At 45.2% G+C, this 22,309-nt stretch overlaps 1 protein-coding gene across 3 annotated transcripts; it reads left to right on the top strand.

Annotated features, from left to right (window-relative positions):
* Positions 1 to 19,436: 19,436 nt before the first annotated feature.
* Positions 19,437 to 22,291, top strand: LOC123057677 (uncharacterized lipoprotein syc1174_c). 3 transcript variants are annotated; one of them, XR_006426912.1, is made up of 9 exons: positions 19,437 to 19,730; positions 19,831 to 19,947; positions 20,082 to 20,210; positions 20,314 to 20,490; positions 20,879 to 21,019; positions 21,259 to 21,447; positions 21,649 to 21,720; positions 21,824 to 22,082; positions 22,213 to 22,291. XR_006426912.1 is itself a non-coding variant. In XM_044480600.1 (8 exons), exons 1-8 carry the CDS (start codon positions 19,479 to 19,481, stop codon positions 22,019 to 22,021), a joined length of 1,275 nt encoding a protein of 424 aa, XP_044336535.1. In that variant the 5' UTR covers positions 19,437 to 19,478; the 3' UTR covers positions 22,022 to 22,291. The 3 variants fall into 3 exon arrangements, 1 of the variants encoding a protein (XP_044336535.1); XR_006426911.1 differs by having other exon boundaries at positions 22,165 to 22,291; XM_044480600.1 differs by having other exon boundaries at positions 21,824 to 22,291.
* The last annotated feature ends 18 nt before the right edge of the window (positions 22,292 to 22,309 follow it).

Genomic DNA, 22,309 nt, shown 5'->3' with positions numbered 1-22,309 from the left:
CCCCGTACACTATTCCCTTTGTCTATCGATATGTTACTTGCCCGAGATTCGATCGTCGGTATCCCAATACCTCGTTCAATCTCGTTACCGGCAAGTCACTTTACTCGTACCTTAATGCCTGATCCCGTGACCAGACACTTGGTCACTCTGAGCTCATTATGATGATGCATTACCGAGTGGGCCTAGTGATACCTCTCCGTCATACGGAGTGACAAATCCCAGTCTTGATCCATGTCACCCAACAGACACTTTCGGAGATACCCGTAGTCTACCTTTATAGTCACCCAGTTACGTTGTGACATTTGGCATACCCAAAGCACTCCTACGGTATCCGGGAGTTACACGATCTCATGGTCTAAGGAAAAGATACTTGACATTGGAAAACTCTAGCAAACGAACTATACGATCTTGTGCTATGTTTAGGATTGGGTCTTGTCCATCACATCATTCTCCTAATGATGTGATCTCGTTATCAATGACATCCAGTGTCCATAGTCAGGAAACCATGACTATCTGTTGATCAACGAGCTAGTCAACTAGAGGCTCACTAGGGACATGTTGATGTCTGTTATTCACACATGTATTACGATTTCCGGATAACACAATTATAGCATGAATAAAGACAATTATCATGAACAAGGAAATATAATAATAATGCTTTTATTATTGCCTCTAGGGCATATTTCCAACATGAATCACCTCTTTTATATCGACTAATCTTTAACAAACGGCATGTGGTCCGTATTACTCTCCCTGCTCCTGCCTTCTTTGATTCTCAGACAAAAGGAAGGTATACTATTACCAGAGAGGAGGCAGATGAGTACGAGGGGAGAGCGGAGGCAGCCTGACTCCACGCTGCAGCTCAGGATGCGATAGCCGCTGCATCACAGTACAACTCCAACTATTCTTCATCGCAGTACGACCCCAGCTACACCTACGGGTATCCGTCAGGCTACCCCTGGCAATAAACCAACTTAATTAGGCCAAAAGCCTAAGCTTGGGGGAGTACGTATTTCTCACCGACATTACATTTATGTTCACACACACTCATTGCTAGATGTCGGTGCTCATACTCTTTCACTGTAATATCCATGCTAGTTTATTTTCTTTTTCCTGCTTTCTTCTTGTGTGCTTGTTAAACCTTCAGAAAAACAAAAAAATAGTAGTAGTTTACTTTTCTGATGTAGTAATAGTAATTAAAAAGAAAAACCCAAAAATATTTCTTGTTCTTCTTTTGCTTGTTGGGAGCTTTCCCGTGTAAATAGTTTTATTTCTTTTCCTTTCTTTGGGGGTCAGTAGGAGAAGACCATGATTAAATTGTTGAAGTGGCTCTTATATGCATTATTGTTGAATTAACCAAGAGCCCATATTACCTTGTCTTCTCCTGTTTATTGAATGCTCGCAGATTCCAGCTTAGTCCAATGCACGTGCACTCTTATTATTATTCACATCGTTCGGTCGTGCAAGTGAAAGGCAATTATGATGATATATGATGGACTGACTGAGATGAGAAAAGCTGGTATGAACTCGACTTGTTTTGTTTTTGTAAATATGATAAGTTCATTATTCTTGATTCAGCTTGTTATGAATAAACATGTTTGCAATGACAATTAGAGATCATAGTTTCTCATTCCATGCTTGATTAGCTATGAGTTATAATGGTTTACCTTGCGTGCCAACATGCTATTGAGATGGTTATGATGTGGTATGATGGGGTGGTATCCTCCTTTGAATGATTTAAGTGACTTGACTTGGCACATGTTCACGCATGTAGTTGAAACAAATCAACATAGCCTTCACGATATTTATGTTCATGGTGGATTATATCCTACTCATGCTTGCATCCAATATTTATTAATTTTAATGCATGTACATGGCTGTTGTCGCTCTCTAGTTGGTCGCTTCCCAGTCTTTTGCTAGCCTTCACCTGTACTAAGCGGGAATACTGCTTGTGCATCCAATCCCTTAAACCCCAAAGTTATTCCAGATGAGTCCACTATACCTTCCTATATGCGGTATCTACCTGCCGTTCCAAGTAAATTTGTATGTGCCAAACTCCAAATCTTCAAATAAACATTCTGTTTTGTATGCTCGAATAGCTCATGTATCAACCAAGGCTGCCCTTATCTTCCATGTTAGGCGGGTTATTCTCAAGAGGAGTGGACTCCGCTCCTCATTCACGAGAAAATGGCTGGTCACCGGGATGCCCAGTCCCATGCTTTATGCAAACTAAATCAAAATTAATTGCAAACAAAACTCCCCCTGGGACCTGATGTATGTTGGAGGCACTCATTGTTTCGACCAAGACATGGATTGATGCTTGTTGGTGGAGGGGGAGTATAAACTTTACCATTCTGTTTGGGAACCGCCTATAATGTGTTTAGCATGGAAGATATTGTCATCTCTTAGTTGTTATGTTGACAATGAAAGTATACCGCTCAAAATATTATTTATCTCTATTTCAAAACCGAGCTCTGGCACCTCTACAAATCCCTGCTTCCCTCTGCGAAGGGCCTATCTATTTACTTTTATGTTGAATCATCACCCTCTTATTAAAAAGCACTAGCTGAAGAGCACAGCTGTCATTTGCATCCATCACTGTTAATTTATATTGGGTGTGACTATGATTGGATCTCTTTTACCATGAATTACAATGTCTAGTCAGTCCTTGATCTTTAAAGGTGCTCTGCATTTATGTTTTGTGGTCTCAGAAAGGGCTAGCGAGATACCATCTTCTTATACCATATTATGATTGTTTTGAGAAAGTGTTGTCATCCGAGATTTATTCTTATGGCTCGCTAGTTGATTATGCTATTGATATGAGTAATTGTGAGACCTGAGAATTATTGCAAATATGGTTAGTTATAATCTTTGATGAAAGCTTGAATGCCAGCTTGATATGTTTACAACAACAAGAGCAAACAGAGTTTGTAAAAGTCTTTCTTTTTCTCTTTCAGTTTGTCAACTGAATTGCTTGAGGACAAGCAAGGGTTTAAGCTTGGGGGAGTTGATACGTCTGCGTCGTATCTACTTTTCCAAACACTTTTGCCCTTGTTTTGGACTCTAACTTGTATGATTTGAATGGAACTAACCCGGATTGACGCTGTTTTCAGCAGAATTGCCATGATGTTGTTTTATGTGCAGAAAACAAAAGTTCTCGGAATGACCTGAAACTCCACGGAATACCTTGCAATAAATAATAAAAAATCCTCGCCAAAGATGAAGACCAAGGGGCCCACACCCTGTCCACGAGGGTGGGGGGCGCCTCCCCTAGGGCGCGCCCCCTACCTCGTGGGCCCCCTGGACACCTTCCGACGCCAACTCCAACTCTATATATTGGCTTTCGGGGAGAAAAAATAGGAGAGAAGAAATCATCGCGTTTTACGATACGGAGCCACCGCCAAGCCCTAAAACCTCTCGGGAGGGCTGATCTGGAGTCCGTTTGGGGCTCCGGAGAGGGGGATTCGTTGCCGTCGTCATCATCAACCATCCTCCATCACCAATTTCATGATGCTCACCACCGTGCGTGAGTAATTCCATCATAGGCTTGCTGGACGGTGATGGGTTGAATGAGATTTATCATGTAATCGAGTTAGTTTTGTTAGGGTTTGATCCCTAGTATCCATTATGTTCTGAGATTGATGTTGCTATGACTTTGCTATGCTTAATGCTTGTCACTAGGGCCCGAGTGCCATGATTTTAGATCTGAACCTATTATGCTTTCATGAATATATGTGAGTTCTTGATCCTATCTTGCAAGTCTATAGTCACCTACTATGTGTTATGATCCGGCAACCCCGAAGTGACAATAATCGGGACCACTCCCGGTGATGAACATAGTTTGAGGAGTTCATGTATTCACTATGTGCTAATGCTTTGTTCCGGTTCTCTATTAAAAGGAGGCCTTAATATCCCTTAGTTTCCAATAGGACCCCACTGCCACGGGAGGGTAGGACAAAAGATGTCATGCAAGTTCTTTTCCATAAGCACGTATGACTATATTTGGAATACATGCCTACATTACATTGATGAATTGGAGCTAGTTTTGTGTCACCCTATGTTATGACTGTTACATGATGAACCGCATCCGACATAATTATCCATCACTGATCCGGTGCCTACGAGCTTTCCATATACTGGTTTACGCTTATTTACTTCCCGCTGCTACTGTTACAATCACTACAAAATACCAAAAATATTACTTTGCTTTCTTTACTCTTTTGTTACCGTTACCACCACTATCATATTACTTTGCTACTAAACACTTTGCTGCAGATACTAAGTTTCCAGGTGTGGTTGAATTGACAACTCAGCTGCTAATACTTGAGAATATTCTTTGGCTCCCCTTGTGTCGAATCAATAAATTTGGGTTGAATACTCTACCATCGAAAACTGTTGCGATCCCATATACTTGTGGGTTATCAGTCGGCCTCCCAGCCCGTGAAGATAGAGGTTGGGGGAGAAGATTTGTCGCGCCCCGCAAAATAATTTACGTGCCGGTGCCGGATGCGGGGTCTGGTCGTGCAGATTTTTTGGCCCCGACCCGCATTTTGGCGGTTATTTTACGGGCGGGGCGTTTTGCGGGGTCTACTAGAGTTGCTCTTACAGATTGCCGCTCCTGAAAGAGGGACTGTGGTTGTGCACTGGTCATGGGCGTGCTAGTGCGCTGGCTCAGGCTCGGGTCGATCCGGCGGAGCTGTGTGTAGGAGATAGTAGGAGTGATCACAACATCGAGAACCGCCTCCCGACTGTGCTCCTTGGGCCCCATGCCCACCACCACCCTCTCGTCCAGATCCGCCGCAATGGGGTCCGGTGTGTCAGGATGTAACCTCGGATACCCATCGGAGTAGGCCTTCTTCCTCTGCGCGGTCTTCTTGCCGTAGTACTTGGGCTCGCCAGGCTTGGAGTCCTTCCGCGTATGGGCGATCTCCCACGCCTGCCACCCCCTCCCTCAGATCGACGACGCGGATCGATGATGTCAGCAATTCTTTGCCGATGGCATATATATGTCTACGGCCGCCGTTACCTCCCATCGGCGTAGTTTGGACGCCGTCAAACGGTCGTCGCTGACCGGGTAGGTGGGCCCCTGGTATGCCGACGGCCTGGCCTATGCCGACGGGCCCTGTAGGCGTATCTCGAGCTGTCCCGACAGCCTCATCTATGCCGACGAGCCCCGTCGGCATAGATAGACGTATGCCGACGGCTTTTCTACGCCTACGGCCTGCCCTAGGCCGTCGGCATAGATGAGGCCGTCGGCGTAAGCGGATTTTCTGGTAGTGAGTTAAGACACCGTAGGAGGGTACTTCACCAGAGGGTATGGGCGATGGCCGGACATGGGACGAAGGGAGTGAAGAGCCGACGGGACTTGGAGCAAGAAGGACAAGTAGGAGGAGGCAGAAGTGCATCGAGAGAATTGCTGATGAAGCCATATTGGTTGGGGCCAATAGCTCCTGTGCGACGTTTTTCATGTGAATTGGAAGGAGTGCGACGTTGTTGGAATGAATGGCTGCGATGTGACGTTTTAGAAGCAAACAATAGCTCCAATGCGACATGGCTCTGTTTAACCATGAAATGAAAAACACGAGGGGTTAGCGATTCGAGTTATGACACGCGGGACCTAGCAGTTACTCGCATGCGGGTGGGACCCACAACTTATCCACGCAAGCATGCCCGTGCTCATCAGCGTGCCTCGACCCGAGCCAGCCCCCCCCCCCCCCGCCCTCCATTGCTTGCCCTGCCCCTTTCCTTTCCCACCTTCTTCTTCCTCTACTCCGGCAACGAAGCGCGCCGCCGGCGAGTGATGTCTAGCTCGACTTCGGCCTCCCGCCAATCATGGACGCAGTATGGTCCACTCCCGTTGACAAGATGCCCCGATTGCCCGCGCATGGAGCCTCTGAAGCGTTTGACTTGTGTGAGGGAAGAAAATGGCAACCGTGGGCGCGAGTTTGTGAAATGCTTGAGCAAGCCACAGCCGGGGCAGGTTAGATCTGTGTTCTTGACCAATCCTATGGTCTAATTTCTCCCGATTTCTTTCTTTTTTCCTCGAATTAGGGCGGTGGATCTGGGTGGTGGATCTAGGATTCATGCGCCTCCGGCGCACTGTTTTTCAGGTTCTGAAGAAATGTGGGCATTTTGAGTGGCTCGATGACTATGTTGAAAGGTTGAAATTGGAGGGATCAACCGGAACCCAAGAGCTCAATTTTGGGGGGCGGCTTTCCGTGGAACAAGCCCCCAATTTGGCGGACAGAGCCGATCCGATGATGCACAGTGCAGAACAGAAGTGTGAATTGAAGAAAATTGGCAAGCAACTAAAGCATCTGATCGATTTGAAGCAGCAAGCAAATATGATGGCTGGAGCATTTTATGGTTGTGTCATTGCTATGGGTTTATTTTACTTTATGTTCATCAATCGCTAGAATTTGTTAGAGTTTCAGTTAGTGTGTCAACTAGTTTCAGGGGTGCCCAGTAGTTTGAGTTAGCCAGGGACCATTTGTTAGATGAATTTGAATTAGTGTGAAGCAAAACTTGCTTGAATTATTGTAATGATATTCTCAGGGGCCCTATTCAGTGTTCATGCTCTGTTTCCGCTGTTTTTGTTCTTCAGTTAACAGAGTACACACCCAAATTCAGTTTCTAGTAAAAACAAAACTAGGCTACCGAATAGATGTTGGGCCGTGAGAAAATGGGCCCTGAGAAAATAAACATGCCCAAGACCAGCCCACCCGCGTAGGGGCACCAACCCACCTCTAACTTCGGCAAATAAAATGGGGCCCAATAAAATGTTACTTGTCCTTTTATTTTGCCTTTTTCTTGCACTAAATTTTGTGATGGATCATTTTTTGATGCACTAAAGCTAAATGTTAATTGTTTTTATGCATGTCTACGGTTCCATGAACTAAATGAGTTGCATGCTTGCATGAAGTGCCCGAAGTAAATTAGTCTGCATTTCCTAGTTGCACCCATGTCCATAGTGGGTTTGCATGGGGCTCCTAGTTGCATGTCCATGGTTTGGCCAATATTTTGAAGATGTTGTGTGTGGTGATTGGGGTGTAGAAACCCGGGCCCGTAGCAACCCATAGCAATACACGAATAATAAGCAAAAACAACCCATAGCAATCCACAAATAATAGCACAAAACACACAATATATATAGTAGCATACCCAACGATTATATAGAAGCATAACGATTGCAACCCATAGTTCCACGATAGCCTTACAACTCCATGATAGCTTTACATACTTAAAGTACTAATAAAACTTAATAATAGTAGCATAACGATTACAACTTAAAAAACTAATACGATAGATCTAAGCTAGATAGATAGGGGGGGCACCAAACGCGGGTTCTTTGGGTTCTTCTTCTCCTCCTCCTCCGGGGCCACCTCGCTCCTCGGGCGCCCTCGCTCCTCCGGGCGCCGCCCTTCACTCCTCCCCCTCCCTGTTGTTGATGGGGTACGGGAGCATGTGCATAACGCCGTTGTTGGGGAAGATGCCGTTGAAGTCGGTGAAGATACTGTAGGTTGTGAAAGCTATGAACTCACAACCAACCCAATACGCTCGCCCGAGGAGATGGAAAGCATCGAAATGGTTAGTGAACATGGCGAGGAGCCCAACCACAACGCCATTGTGGTTGACCTCCTCAAGATGGTACATCCAAGGAGAGTCGCGGGGGAGGTGGCGGAAGCCGGCCGCAAGGAAGAACTCCGTTAACTCCCTTGCGCCCCTCCACCTCGAGATCGCCCAAACCCTAAGGGTTCTCTCTACATACACTCCGGCCGGGTAGAGCCTTTCTGGCGTGGTTGGGGGGAAGCGGTAGGTGGGGCCATTGTACTGCATGGTGGCGGGGTGGCTCGAGGGCTCGATCGGGTTTGATGGAGAAGAAGGAAGAAGGAGGGCCGAGGAGGCAGAGGATGGGGTGTGGATGAGGAGGGAGAGGAAGACGATAGTGCCCGGCTTAAGTAGCCCAAGTGCGACGTGTTTTCATCGGTGAAGATGGGCGGGCGGCGTTTGGTGGCGCCCTAGAATTAATGGGTGGGCGGCGTTTGGTGGCGCCCCATGAAAGTGTGTACACGAGCGTGGGAAACGGGCTGCGATCCTTCTGTGCCACCGGTCGCGGGTCAAGGGGGACGGGTTCACGCATGCGTCTGTGCCGTCGTGGGTTAAGGGGACACGCCTGCCCCGGGTTCTCTGCGTGTGCCGCCCGTGCATTCATGCCGTAGCCCATTAATTTGCACATCTTGCTAGGGTCTGGCTAGAGGGCAACGTTCGGTCGACGGGAGACATGACAATAATGGACACCTTCATTTGCCCATCTTGTAACGGGAAGCACGCCATTTGAACTACATCGATACCCACATCGATACCCCATGCCAGTATTGCATCCTCAAAGAGGAGCACGCCATGTACAGCACGCCATGCAGCGTTGGCTTTTTGGTTGTCTTCATCGGGCTGCTGCATTGTGGCCGGGTGCATGCTTTGATGCGACGATGCATCGGTTTGTAATGGTAGGCATGCGATAGCTTACTGCGTCCATAGGGGTGGCGGAGCAGGGCTACGTCGAGGCCATGCATGCAAGCACGAGCGCAGTTCTGCGGGTGAGCATGCATGCTGCGGGTAGGCACGGGCACGCATGCAACGATGGAAAGGGCACTTCGTAGGCTTGGTCCATGCACCGCGTCAACTCTTGTCGTTGGATTCAAATGAAGGTCCTGATGCCCCAACGAGAGAGGCTGATCCAAACCCCACCGATTCAATCAATCAGGGCGTCTCATGCGGATCGATGCACACTGTAGCTAACCCTAGCGCGTGATCTCAACCGTCCACGCACAACGATCGACGACCCAGTAGTGTGCGGGGTTTTGAGGGGTTTTGGCTGATTAGGGTTGAGCATAACTAATTCAAAAAAAAAATCAAAAAAATATAAAACTTGCGCACATAGTCTTCTTATGTTGTATAGTAACGAGAAAAAATATAAATATGATTTACATACATTTTTACGAAAAATCCTTCACAAAATTGTCATTCCTCGAACAATGTAGTATGGAGTTCAAGGGAGAGAGTAGTGGGCACCCGAGAGTATAGGTGGGGTTTTGAAAATGAAAAGTGTGAAAACCTCACCAAAACTTCATTTTGGATTGACTAAGAAAGATCTTAACTTACTTTTCTCATTTTCATGTTTTAAACTTGTTTTATATATAATTTTCTATTAAACCTTGTTTTTCCAAAAAAAAGAAAATAATAGAAAATTAATTCAATAAATAGTGAGACTTTAGATTTACACTATATAGGTAGAATAGATGTGTAGAAAAATTATTTGTCTGGTTTAGACAAGGTGCAAAAAAACTTGCTTAAATATGAGGTCGTTTACCCTACCTTTGGAGGTCATTTGAGACACACTTTTCATGACTATGAGTTCAACTTACCAAAAGGGTTGGGAATGATCAGCAAACAAACATATTTCAGTTGAGGTACTTTAGATAGCATTAAAACATCAATACCCCATCCCTAATTCAAATTTGAGCCCAAATTTGAATTTAAATTTGAATTTTATTTGGCTGGTATAGACAAGGTACCAACAAACAAGTTCAAATAGAAATACGGGATACATAGTGACTACTAGTACGCACCAAGTTACAAATATTATTACATGCCCCAAATTTCCAAACTGTTCTCTGTTCTACCTCTTCCTACCACGTCGCGTGCCCTTCTTTGCCTTAGCACTTCTTGTTTTTGGTTCAACTACACACACAAGTTCACTGATCATCTTGGTTTTTTTCACCGGTCTTTTCAACACCTCGCCAACACCCTCGTGATCAGTGTCTTCAGTCTCAATGTTGACAGCAGTTTCAGTTTCTTCGGTGTGTACCTCAACATGGGTTTCTTCAGTCTGAACCTCGACACGCTCAGGTTCAGTTTCAACCTAGAGAGCAGTTTCTTCAGTCTGAACCTCGACACGCTCAGGTTCAGTTTCAACCTCGAGAGCAGTTTCTTCAGTCTAAATGTTGACTGCACCAGGATTTTCTTCACTCTGCTCAGGCTGAGGCACACTTCTCTTCTTTCTACCGCCATTGACTCTTGCTTTTTTTGTTGGCCAACACTGTTCAACAACAAGGGGCTGACTTGCTCGCTTCCTCCTGGCAATTGGGAAAATGTTATAGATATAGTAATTGGAAAAAAGCACCAAATCAAAACACAGACAAATAAACAAGAACATACTTTGGCTTATCAGGAGTGTAACGGCATTTGACAGATCCCACTCTGTGCCCAAGTTCCTGGCACAACTTGCATCTGTTTTTGTTACCTTTTTGGGCCCTTTTTGGCTTTCCATCTTTATTTCCCTTCTTACTACTCCCACCTTTCTCAAACCATGCCTTGAATCTACTCTGTTTAGGCCTGCCAGCCTTTCTTTTCGTCAAGGGAGGACACATGGAAAATTCAATGTCCACTTTAGGCCACTGAGACTGATCTGTAAGTGCTGGAATTGGAGTAGCATATGCAGCTTTGAATCTTGCTACCGAATAATATTCATGCAAATATGGGTGCATGTTTATCTTCAGTTGGGATGCTAAGAAGAGAATGGCATGCTCACATGGTTTACCAGTGTGTTGCCACTCGAGGCAAGTGCAATCATGCAATTCAGTGTTAACAACATGTCTCCTTCCAGTTTTGTTATCTCTAACTTCAGCACCCCAAGGTGAAGATTTTTCAACAAACAAATGTGAAAGACATCTGCTCCTATTGACCACCTGTTGTACCACTGCTGGAAGCTTATCACCTTGCAGACAATCACCTATCCTTCTTCTCAATTCCCACAACCGCATGAGCATGATCCTGATTTGGTCAACCATGTCATGCACAGGCAAATCTTTTAACTCCTTCACCTTGTTGTTGAAACTCTCTGCCAAATCATTGTTGATGTGGTCACACTTGATGGTAGTGTTGAATGCAGACCTGTACCATAACAAAGAATGGTAGGTGTTCAGCCATGGACCAAACTCATCACATGCTGCCATTATCTTATCAAGATGACATTTGTGTGTCTGTCTAGTGTAAGATCTTGTTGCTGGCCACATACGCCCAAATTCTTCTCCTCTAAATTTTTTGATCAAATTCATCCACAAATGACCGAAGCACTCCCTCTACTCAGCATGTGGGAAAACATTTTTCACTGAATTTTCAAGCCCCTTACATGCATCTGTGTGTATAGCCAAAGGTGACACTGGCCCTAGGCATCTTTTCAACTGGATCATGAACCATGTCCATGAAGCCTCTATTTCTGACTGAAACAAGCCAACAGCAATAGGAAACATCCAGTTGTGTCCATCTAGAGCATTGCATGCTGCCAACTGACCATTCCACTTGCCTGTCAAAAATGATGAGTCTATGCTCAAATATGGACGGCACCCTGCTTTGAACCCATCAATGCAAGGCTTCAAAGCCATAAAAAACTTGGAGAACTTGACTTCACCTTTGGCTGATACCTCTGTATCTATCTCCACAACACTGCCAGGTGACCTCTTTTCCACCTCTACTTTGAAGTTGTAAAGCATCCTAAATGTATTTGCCCAGTCACCATATAAAATTTTCATTTCCCTTTGTTTTGCCTTCCACACTGTGGTATATTTCAATTTAATGGGGTACATCTTTTCCAAGTCTACTTTGAGTTTCTTCGCAGTAGTGTTTGGTGTTTTGGCTAAAATTGGGGTGATCTTTTCTGCAACCCAAAGTTGTGATGTCATGGTTGATACTCTCTGTGAACTTGTAATACAAGTATGTTGATTGGGGATTTGGTTAACCCTAACAGTACTTCCATCAGGTTGCAGTCTAGCAGATATGTACCACTTGCAAGGCTTCACACTACCATCAAATCCTCTGCACCTCGCATAAAACTTCTTTCTATAAGTCCAAACAGTCTTGGCATCAAACTCATGTTTCACTGCATAAGTTTTGAAACACATCCTAAACTCCTTCATGCTTGGGAACAACTTGCCTACTTCAATGGCAGGGTTTTCTTTGTCATACACATGCACCAGGTCATCATCATGTGCATCATCTACTTCATCTGCAGCTTGTTCCATCAACTGTCCATCTACTTCTTCATCAGCATTGGCAGGAAAACTAGATTCACCCCTCTCCTGCTTATCTCTGTCATCGACTGGAATGCCAAAAAGTTTGGCCATCTCAATGTCAGGCATTGGTGCAATGACCAAATCAGTAGGCTCATCTAATTCAACTACATTCCAATCAACAGTTGCTGCAATTTCAGTTTCAGTTCCAGTCACATGTCCCTCTTCGGCTATTACTGTAAGTTCAGTACACATGGGAATCAATGGCCTCTGTGTAGCCCAATCATCATCTACCATCTGCGCAACCAATTGTGATGGCACATATCCAACCTTCGAAAAAATGTTCAGATCAACGAGCTCAGCACAAAAATTAGCCCATTTGCTTGTCCAGCCGTTTTGCCGATCGATTTCTTCAATAATCTGTTCACCATCTTCTATTCTCACATACTCTCCTTTCCAATCATCAAACCTCAACAGTGATACTTCTTGCTCTGGACCCCAAACAACATTCTCCCCAATTTTCTCCACCCATTTCTTCACTGCCGTCTCTCCCATGTTCTGTAGAACTTGTGGATCAATCTCTATAAATTCAACCTCCCATTTAACAATTGTGTCTCTCTCAATGTTCTGTATGCTACCATCAACTAATTTTGCCTTTGATGGAAAGAAATTAACTGTCAATTCGAAGGTCCGAGCGGCAGCATCCCCTCTGTCAGTGGCGGACAGTGTGAGCCCATGAGAAAAAGCAGACGAGGCCACCCCCTAATTGCATGCAAAATTGGATCAGGGAGAGGCACATTACCTATTCGAAGTTGAATCTGGCGGCTCCATCTCAGTATGCCCACGGGCTCCCCTCACAACCTATCGATTCCGCAAGCGAAAACAGAGGAAACGAGCTGAGATCTACGGGTCCGAGAGAGGAACGGGTGGGCGACTAGGGTTTGAATTCACTCACCATTTTCTGAGGACGAAGGCTCCGCCGCCGTTGAGAACGAGGGCTCCGCCGTCGCCACCGAGAACGCAAGATTCGCCGCCACCGGAGAAGAAGGGGGGCAGAGTGGCGGGCCCGGCACGGTCGGGCGGCAGGGCACGGTCAGCTGTTTTGACGAACAATTAAGTTGGACCCACATGTCCTAACATAAACGGGCGGGCTTGGTTGACGACCAATTTAACGCCATTTAACAGCCATGTCGTGCGTGGGCTATTTACCTGCTCAAAACGGTCGCACCACAGCCATTCCCTCGAACAACGTCGCACTCTTACCAATTCACCTCAAATGTGTCGCATAGGAGCTATTGGCCCTATTGGTTGTACGTTGTATCGTGCTGCACAGTTAATTGGTACGTACCGTTGTAGAGGACTGGCGCCACATGTAGGGTTTGCAAGCGTTAGTTTTCCTTGTAGAGTTCTGGATCGTGAGCTGATGATTGATCCATGGTGCAAGGTGCATGCGGCATATTCTTCACTAGCCTTGTGCATGCATGGCATCTCTGGCTTGTTTATATGCTTCATCGTTCAGCACAAAGCTACGTACTGATGAAACAACCGTGGTAAATTACACAACAGATGTGTATACGGAAAATATGGCCGGAGCCTAACGTCGTAAGGAATTTGCAAAGAAATTACTAGAAGAAACACAAACAGTGGCAGGGGTGTAAATTTTTCCCCAGAATACTGCCGGAGGTATTTAATTTGTTGTTTGTTATTTTAGATACTGGCTGGAGGTATTATTTTCTCCTAAAGGCAAAAGGCTATATATTAAGTAGCATAAGCTGTTACAACAATAGCCTTATAAAAATTAAAAAATGCATTCAAGTCTCTCAGGCGTTGGAGTCTTCTTCCTTCGGCATCCCTCGATGTTACGTCACGAACAAAGCTCGTTACCACCTCTGGGCCTTGCATGGCTGAAGGTATTGAACCAACCTAGTATTAATATATATTTTTAATATTTTATTGTACTTTCTTTCCTTTTGACTCGACGATTCTCCACGTGGTTGCCGTGGTGCCCACCATGGGAAACGCGGGATGATCGTCTGTTATTTTAGACAAGATGATCGTCTGGTGGCAATGGAGAGGCGGATAGTAAAAGAAAATAGAGACATGAGGCTGGTCATAGTGGGGAGTAACTTAGACTAGTGTCATATGCATGACACTAATCTAAGTTACTACCTTCATAGTGCAAAGTAACATAGTACTAGTGTCATATGTAGCTTCATTTAAGGCTGGTCATAGTGGGGAGTAACTTAGACTAGTAACATACATATGTTACTAGTCTATGTTACTATCTTCATAGTGGGTAGTGTCATAGGTGTGGTAACATAGTTGCCTTCATTTATTACTTTGTAGACTCATTATGCATTGGAAACCGCTATGTGATGGTAACATATTATGTTACTCTATTTGCCTCTCTCCTCATTAACTACTTGCCACATCATCATTTTTGCTTATGTGGCATCTATGTTACTACCTATGTTACTCCCACTATGACCAGCCTAATAGCTTGTAGACTCATGTTGTCTTGAAAAGCGCTATGTTACAGTAACATATTATGTTACTACTTCTCATTAACTACTTGCCACATAAGCAAAAAATTCTCGAGGTGCGCTATGTTACTATCTAAGTTACTCCCACTATGACTAGCCTGAGAGCATGTCTAACGCGGCACTTAAACACAGGCACCAGGGTCTAAATCCTGGCCAATTAGCGGTTGCTTTCTTTAATCCTGGTGCCAGGTGAAGCGTCAACGCAAAAGCGTGCATCGAGCGCCAGGCACTTTTTCTTCCCAGGCTGTTTGATTAGCTAGCCCATGTAATTAGCATCTGTCGTTGTAAGCCCGGGCGCTTAGATGACTTCTTAATTTTTTTAATCTTTATTTTTTTTCTTCATTAGCGTGTATACAAGCGACTCCCATTGAAGATGCCCTGAGAGGTGGAGAGTAGGGTTTTTTTTTTTGAGCGAAACAATCTGAGCTCATAGCCGGGAGGCTCAACCAACTAGACATAGTGTCCTGGTGCAAGGGCTAGAGAATTCACTATGGGCATCCATAGCATCACGTCGTTCATGACAGAAAGAAATGTTTCCTCCAACAGTCATCAAGGTTTTGATTTCTTTGATGATAGAAGCATTCGGAGCACTGCTTTTTTTTTTTCTTAAAACGAAGACGCAAGAAGCGTCCGGCTTTAACTTAACAAAGCCCTCGAACAGGCAGCATTCAACATACAACCAAGTCTTAATAAACAGGATAAAAAAAGAAGGGGCCGAAGCCAAAGTTTAACATGCAACCGGCCTAGGCCTGGGATAAAAGGCAAAAGATAACACAAGCCAACGCTAGCACTGGGAGAGGAGCGATCTTCAGCTACTAGTGGCGAGCCGCAGTCTGGATCAGTCGAATCCGCTCCATCGCCTTCTGCATCCGCTCGGTGTCACGCCATTTCCCCAACGGCATCCAAGTCTGGAGGAACATATGGCATTTGAAAACAATGTCAGCGAGGTGAGAGGGAAACTTATGCTCAATGGTGATTTTGTTCCTAGTTGTCCATAGAGCCCATAGCAGCGCCCCTACGCATCTCCAAAGAACTCTACCGAACCCTCCCCTATGAGCCAAAAGAATGTCGCGTAGGTCACTACTCGAGTGAGGGTTCCAATTTTGGTCAAAAGCCTCCCGAACCGCACTCCAAGCGAAATGGGCGAGATGGCAATTGAAGAAGATATGGTTTGCATCCTCATGCACGCCACACATCACACAATTGCCATTGGACGGCCCATTCCGTTTTGCTATATTGTTAGAGGACGGGAGTCGGTCGCGGAACATTTGTCACAGGAACACTTTCCATAGCCCCCTAGCTATGTCTAGTGCCAGCCCCGACGTCAGTTTATTGTACATAGACTTCACCGAAAATTTCCGCGGGCTCATGAGGGACCAAGAGACCACGTCAGCCTCGGGGCGCAACAGCACTACTGCTAGGGCACCACGAAGCTTGTCCCAGCCAGCTCGTTCGGCGTCGGAGAGAGGCCTTATGAATGTTATGGCTGGCGGGGTGGTTCTAAGCGCATCCGCAACAAGGATATCAATGTTGGTGGCTAGTTGGTACAAGGAGGTGTGGCTATGCCACAATGGCTCCTGACCGAACCAGTGATCGAGCCAAAACCGGGTGGATCTGCCATTGTTAACGCATAGCTTTGCACCGAGCGCGAAGGCCGGTTTGACAGCCTGGATCCCATTCCAGAATGTCACCCCTTTGGTCGTGGAGGTGAGGAAATTCCCATCGGGGAAGTATTTTGCTCGAAGGATATCCACCTAGAGCCCCTGCTCGTTTTGGGCAAGTTTCCAGAGCCACTTTGCGAGAAGAGCTACGTTCATGAGCTTGGACTTTATAATCCCAAGGCCACCATATTTCTTAGGCCTACAAATCGCAGCCCACTTAACTAAGTGGTATTTCTTTTTGGATCCAGTTCCTTCCCAAAAAAACTTGGATCGGGGGGTGTCGAGCTTGGTGTGGGCGCCGTCTGCTAGGAGGAACATGCCCATGGTAAGCATGGGGAGTGAGGAGAGGCTAGTGTTCGTCAGGATGAGCCTAGCAGCCTGTATTTCTTGAACAAATCCAGCGCGGTCCAATGCCACAACTGTAGTATTTGCCTGAATATCTTGTGAAACATAGGCCTTCTCTGCTAGCTGTTGCTTCTATGCATGCTATGTCTATTTTTTTTTGAGGTGGCATGCTATGTCCGCTCCCAGAAAACTCTTTCCACTGAAACTTACATGGAAGACGGCCCGAGTGCTGAATGAGGCCCAGGTAAAGACTGATAGGCCGACCATTGGGCCGCACTGGTAGGCCATTCTCGGTCCAACCTTATCCCCTGCAATTTCCCCGCTCTCCCTCACTCGCCGTGGTAAAACAATGGCGCTCCATCTCGCGCGACCGTTCCTCCCCGCCGGCCTCCCGCCGCCGCCACGCCGCCACGCTCGTGCCCGACCACATTCCCTCTCCCCCACCGCCGACGCATGGCCCCTGTCCTTCAGGAGGCCCTACACCTGAAGGAATGGAGGGATTCACTCCAGGTCTCGCTATTCCACCGCCATCTCCTGCAAAATAGCAAGTTAGTAAATTAATGCCTAGGTAAGCATGTAAGCATGAACAAAACGATATCATTTGCATTAGCGCAAGGTTCCTCACCCGAAGGGGTAGACGGGTTGACTACTCCTGACAGCGGTCTCGCTGTTCCACCGCCATCTCCTAAAAAATGTAGACATGTTAGTCAATGCAAAGGAACTTCTAACCATGACTACATATAATTCACCCCTTCAAAAAAAATGACTACATATAATTCATCTTAAAAAAACAAATGACTACATAATTCATCCCTTGCATTAGCATAAGCAATATAGCATTCTAGTTTTCTCTTGTGCATGCGTATTTGCAATTGCAATTTGGTTTAGATACTACGGAAGTACAATTTTCTTTTGTACGTAGGGATTAAGAGTTAAGACACCATGGGTTAGGGTATTTCACCGGAGAGTATGGGCGATGACCTGATATCAGATGAAGGGAGTGAAGAGCCGCCGAGACTTGGAGCAAGAAGAACAAGCAGGAGCCCGAAGTGCACAGAGAGAATTGCTGATGAAGCCATATTGCAAGTAATTGGTACGTACGTCATAGAGGACTGGCGCCATATATAGGGTTTGCAGGCGTTAGTTTTCCTTGTAGAGTTTTGGATCGTGAGCTAATGATTGATCGATGGTGCAAGGTGCATGAGGCATATCCTTCACTAGCCTTGTGCATGCATGGCATCTCCCCCTTTGTTTGTATGCTTCTTCGTTCAGCACAAAGCTATGTACTGGTGAAACAACCAGTGATAAATTACATAACAGATGTCCATACTGTAATGGTAAATATGGCCGGGGACTAACGCCATATAGAACTTGCAAAGAAATTACCAGAAGAAACAATGACACTGGCCGGGGTGTAAAATTTTTAGTCGGAGGTATTTAGTTGGCTTGATACTGGCTGAAGGTATTTTTTTTTCTCAAGAAGGCAAAAGACTATACATTAAGTAGCACAAGCTGTCACAATAATAGCCTTACAAAAATTGAAAAAATACATACAACAATCTTCCTCCTCCTGCATCCCTCGACATTACGCCATGAACAAAGTTCGTTATCGCCTCTAGGCCTTTGTGTGGCTGAAGGTATTGAATCAACTTGATAAATATATTATTTGTTATAAAAAAAATTATATTCTTTGCGTTTGACTCGGCGGTTGTCCACTTGGTTGCCGTGGTGCCGACTGTAGGAAACGAGGGCTCCAGTGGCCGATGATGAATCATCTGGTTTTCTTAAAAAAAGAGGAAAAAAAAGATGATAGTCTCATGGCAATGGAGCGGTGGAGAGATGGGAGAAAATCTACTATTCTTAAATAGTTCATCCCCACTACAAGTGATTATCTCAACATATAGCCTTTCACCTCTACAAGCGTGCCATATCAGCATCCACTAACATTGTTTTTCATCCATGCACCACATCCACTACCTGTAGTTATTACAACATGCACTCTCTCACCTCACCGAGTCATGCATGTCTGCCACATCATAATTAGTCACGTATTATGCATGTCATACATCTTAAACAAACTCATGTCATTAGCATGTCCTCTTATTCATGTGGTAAGAAAAAATGACTAAAATAGGTTATAGACATTCATCGTGAGGATGTACTATTAAAGAGTAAAAAAATGAATTGAAGAAGGCATTACATGGATACAAGTATTGGCTTGTGTGTTGTCTATTATTAAATACTAAAGCATTTTTTTCTTGAAAACTCTACAATGCTACAAGACTTTTTAAATATAAATTTATTGAAATGAAAAAAAGGAAAATACCAGATATTAATCTGACAGTCTGACTTGAGATGTTTTTTATTCAAAAATAATTTAATTATTTTAAAATTTTCTGAAACTGTTGAGTTGCTAACTCAAAAAATAAATGTTAGGATGCAGTAATAGTATTCCACTGCAACAAGCACGGAATCATATAATATTCCTAAATAGTTTATCATCGCTAACTCTAATTCTCTCAACATGTGGCCTTCCATCTCACCAACTGTGCCATGTCAACATAAGCTAACACTATTTTACAGCCCCATGCAAACCACATTCATACTCTTTGTTTACACACGGTGCAAATATGAAACATTTCTACATTAAAAAAAGTAGCTTTTGATAAATAATTTTCTTCATATCTGAAAACTAACCTTTAAATTCCCGCCGCAACGCGCTGGGAAATCACCTAGTTTGACGGTCCGAGTGGTGTAGGTAAAGACTGATAGGCCGACTACTGGGCCGAACTGGTGGGCCATGTTCGGTCCAACCTTATCCCCTGCAATTTCCCCGCTCTCCCCTCACTCGCCATGGTAAAACAATGGCGCTCCATCTCGCGCGACCGTTCCACCCCGCCGGCCTCCCGCCGCCGCCGCGCCGCCGCGCTCGCGCCCGACCACATTCCCTCCGCCCCACCGCCGAAGCGCGGCCCCCGTGCTTCAGGAGGCCCTACACGTCCGTCCTGGTGGTCCCCACGGGGGTCGGCGCCGCCGTCGGGGGCTTCGCCGGCGACGCCCTCCCCGTGGCGCGCGCCCTCGCCGCCGTCTCCGACTGCGTCATCTCCCACCCCAACGTAAGTTCAGGCCCTTCCCACACCCTGCCATCGCTCCTCCGCCGGAGCTCCACTGCTCAAAGTCTGATGCTTTTTGCTTCCACTCCCCACCCCACCCTAGGTGCTCAACGCCGCGATGCTTTACTGGCCGATGCCCAACACGCTCTACGTGGAGGGATACGCCCTCGACCGGTTCGCCGAGGGCGCCTGGGCTCTCCAGCCAGTTCACCAGAACAAGGTCAGTGTGAGTGGCACTGAACTACTGAACACTGAACTCATACACACCCACAAGAGTACAGAAACAAGGTTGATGCAACTGTGTGAGATATGAATTTCTTCGCACATTGACGCATTGTAACTCATTTAACCTAGGTAGGCTTGGTGCTGGACTCCGGGATCGAGGAAGAGCTCCAGCTCCGCCACTTGCAGGTCGCGGATGCGGCGAGGGCTTCGCTCGGCCTCCCTGTTGTAGAGTACACTGTCACGGACGCTCCTTTGGAGGTGCACATTCTGTTCTGAAAGTAGTAGCTGAGAAGGCAAACTTAATTCCTTGGTATCTGCTAATCTTCAATGTTGCTTGATGAAATACTCATGTATGGTGTAGATCAAGACATGGTTTGATCCAAAGTGTGGGAAATCAACTGGGAGCGTTGGGAACTCTGATTCTCTTTTAAGAGCGGTCGACGCGCTAGTGAACCATGCTGGCGTGAATGCTGTGGCAGTTGTTGCGCGCTTTCCAGACGATGATCCTGAAGATTCAGATTGCTATCGGGAAGGGAAGGTATTTTTTGTCTACTCAAGTAGTCGTTTATTTCCTTTTCATGATATTTACTGTCCTTGCAGTATCTTATATTTGCGTTCAGCATTATTATCCTTTTGCTCATTTTTTTCTTGCTTAGAGAATTGATTTGATTTGTAAATTTATAGTTTGACTCATCTAAAATATCTCCTGCGGGTTAGAACCCTAAGACACACTCATAATGTTGGTACATATGTTCTCCATACATGTCAAAGTTGTTACCCGCTTATTTGGCTGAAATATATGCTGACTTGCTGAGGTTATATTTTGCGGGAAACACTTCCTACCTATCATGGATTTGTTTCCTAGCAAGAATTTAAATATACCTCCAACTTTCTCAGATTGTATGTGGCCATATCAATGCGTGCAGGGAGTTGATCTGTTAGCAGGAGTTGAGGCAATCAGCAGTCACCTAATTGTGAAAGAATTCAAAATCCCTGCTGCCCACGCTCCGGCGGTGTTGTCCCCACCACTCAGCCCATCAGTGTCCCCAAGATCTGCTGCTGAAGAGGTATTGATGCCGTTATGCTGAATTGTTTGTGCATAATTGAGTTACATAATTACAAGTGATATGCTTAGTGATAGGCTGATGGCATAACAATGGTAGAACTCAATCACTGTAGATGGTTCCCTATTGTTATAAGCTAGTTTACCAACTTTATAGTACATATGCGAATCCCTGTTCATACTAAGGAGTAAGCAGTGCTTATTAATTTCATCTCCTGTCTTCTTGATCTTATTTTGTAACAGATTGGTTATACCTTTCTACCATGTGTGCTTGCTGGGTTAAGCAGTGCTCCTCAGTATGTGACAAGGAGGCAGGGAACCTCTGACAGTGGTTGCATAGTGGCTAATGATGTTGATAGTGTGATTCTTCCGAGAGATGCTTGTGGAGGTGATGGCGCACTTGCCTTTTCTCGAACTGCAAGAAAGAATAAGGTACACTTCTCCTGTTCATATTACTCATGATGTATCTTGCCATTTAAGTTGCATATGCAGTATATTATGTATGTAGTGTTTGGATTAGTTCATCACTGTATGCCAAAGCGATTAGTGAAGCTAATCATAGAACCCCAATGCAACCCTTTGTACTTATCAGGTCATCTAAATTTGATTTTTTTTCTTCTTTTAATTCTGCAGCCCTTAATCATTACCGTTCAGGAAAATGAGACGGTGCTTGATGACACCCCTGATAAATTCAGTATAGATGCGGTACGTAGCATATATCTGCTGTCCTTCTATATTTTCTTTCTGATATACCATGCAATCTGTATTTGAAAAATCCTTAGACAATGGACAAATGTTTTCTCTCCAGCTCAATGTCCAGAACTACTGGGAAGCTATTGGAGTTATTGCTGCTCACAAGGCAGGCATCAATCCAAATGCTCTAAGAAGACAAGGAGTTGATCATCTTAAGAGCCATCAACGATTGTATTCTGCCCGATCTTCTGGTCGCCGGCCATATGCCTCTTCTCCAATGCAAGATAAAGTATATGTACACCAGTTAGCTTGACAATTTAGTACAGGAGAGATCAGTTTTAACAAATAGGAGCGTGCAAATTTTGAAGTCCCAGGTACATATTCCACAACAATCGTAGCATACATATATAAAATTTATCTCGTCATCACCCGTGACATACACGCACACACACGCAGTGATGCATGTGTACTCGAAGCCATTTTCAGAACAAATAATTGTTTCAGTTTCTGAGACGGGGTGGTGCGATGCTCTCCTTCCACCACACAAGTGTTATGCTGATTTCTGAGAGCATTTATGTCTTGATGTGCCATTGTGCGCTTT

Source organism: Triticum aestivum, chromosome 3A (assembly GCF_018294505.1).
Source record: "Triticum aestivum cultivar Chinese Spring chromosome 3A, IWGSC CS RefSeq v2.1, whole genome shotgun sequence".
In the NCBI taxonomy this organism is placed as follows: Eukaryota; Viridiplantae; Streptophyta; class Magnoliopsida; order Poales; family Poaceae; genus Triticum; species Triticum aestivum.
Note: the sequence above shows the minus strand (reverse complement) of the source record. Positions and strands in the feature narration are given on the sequence as shown.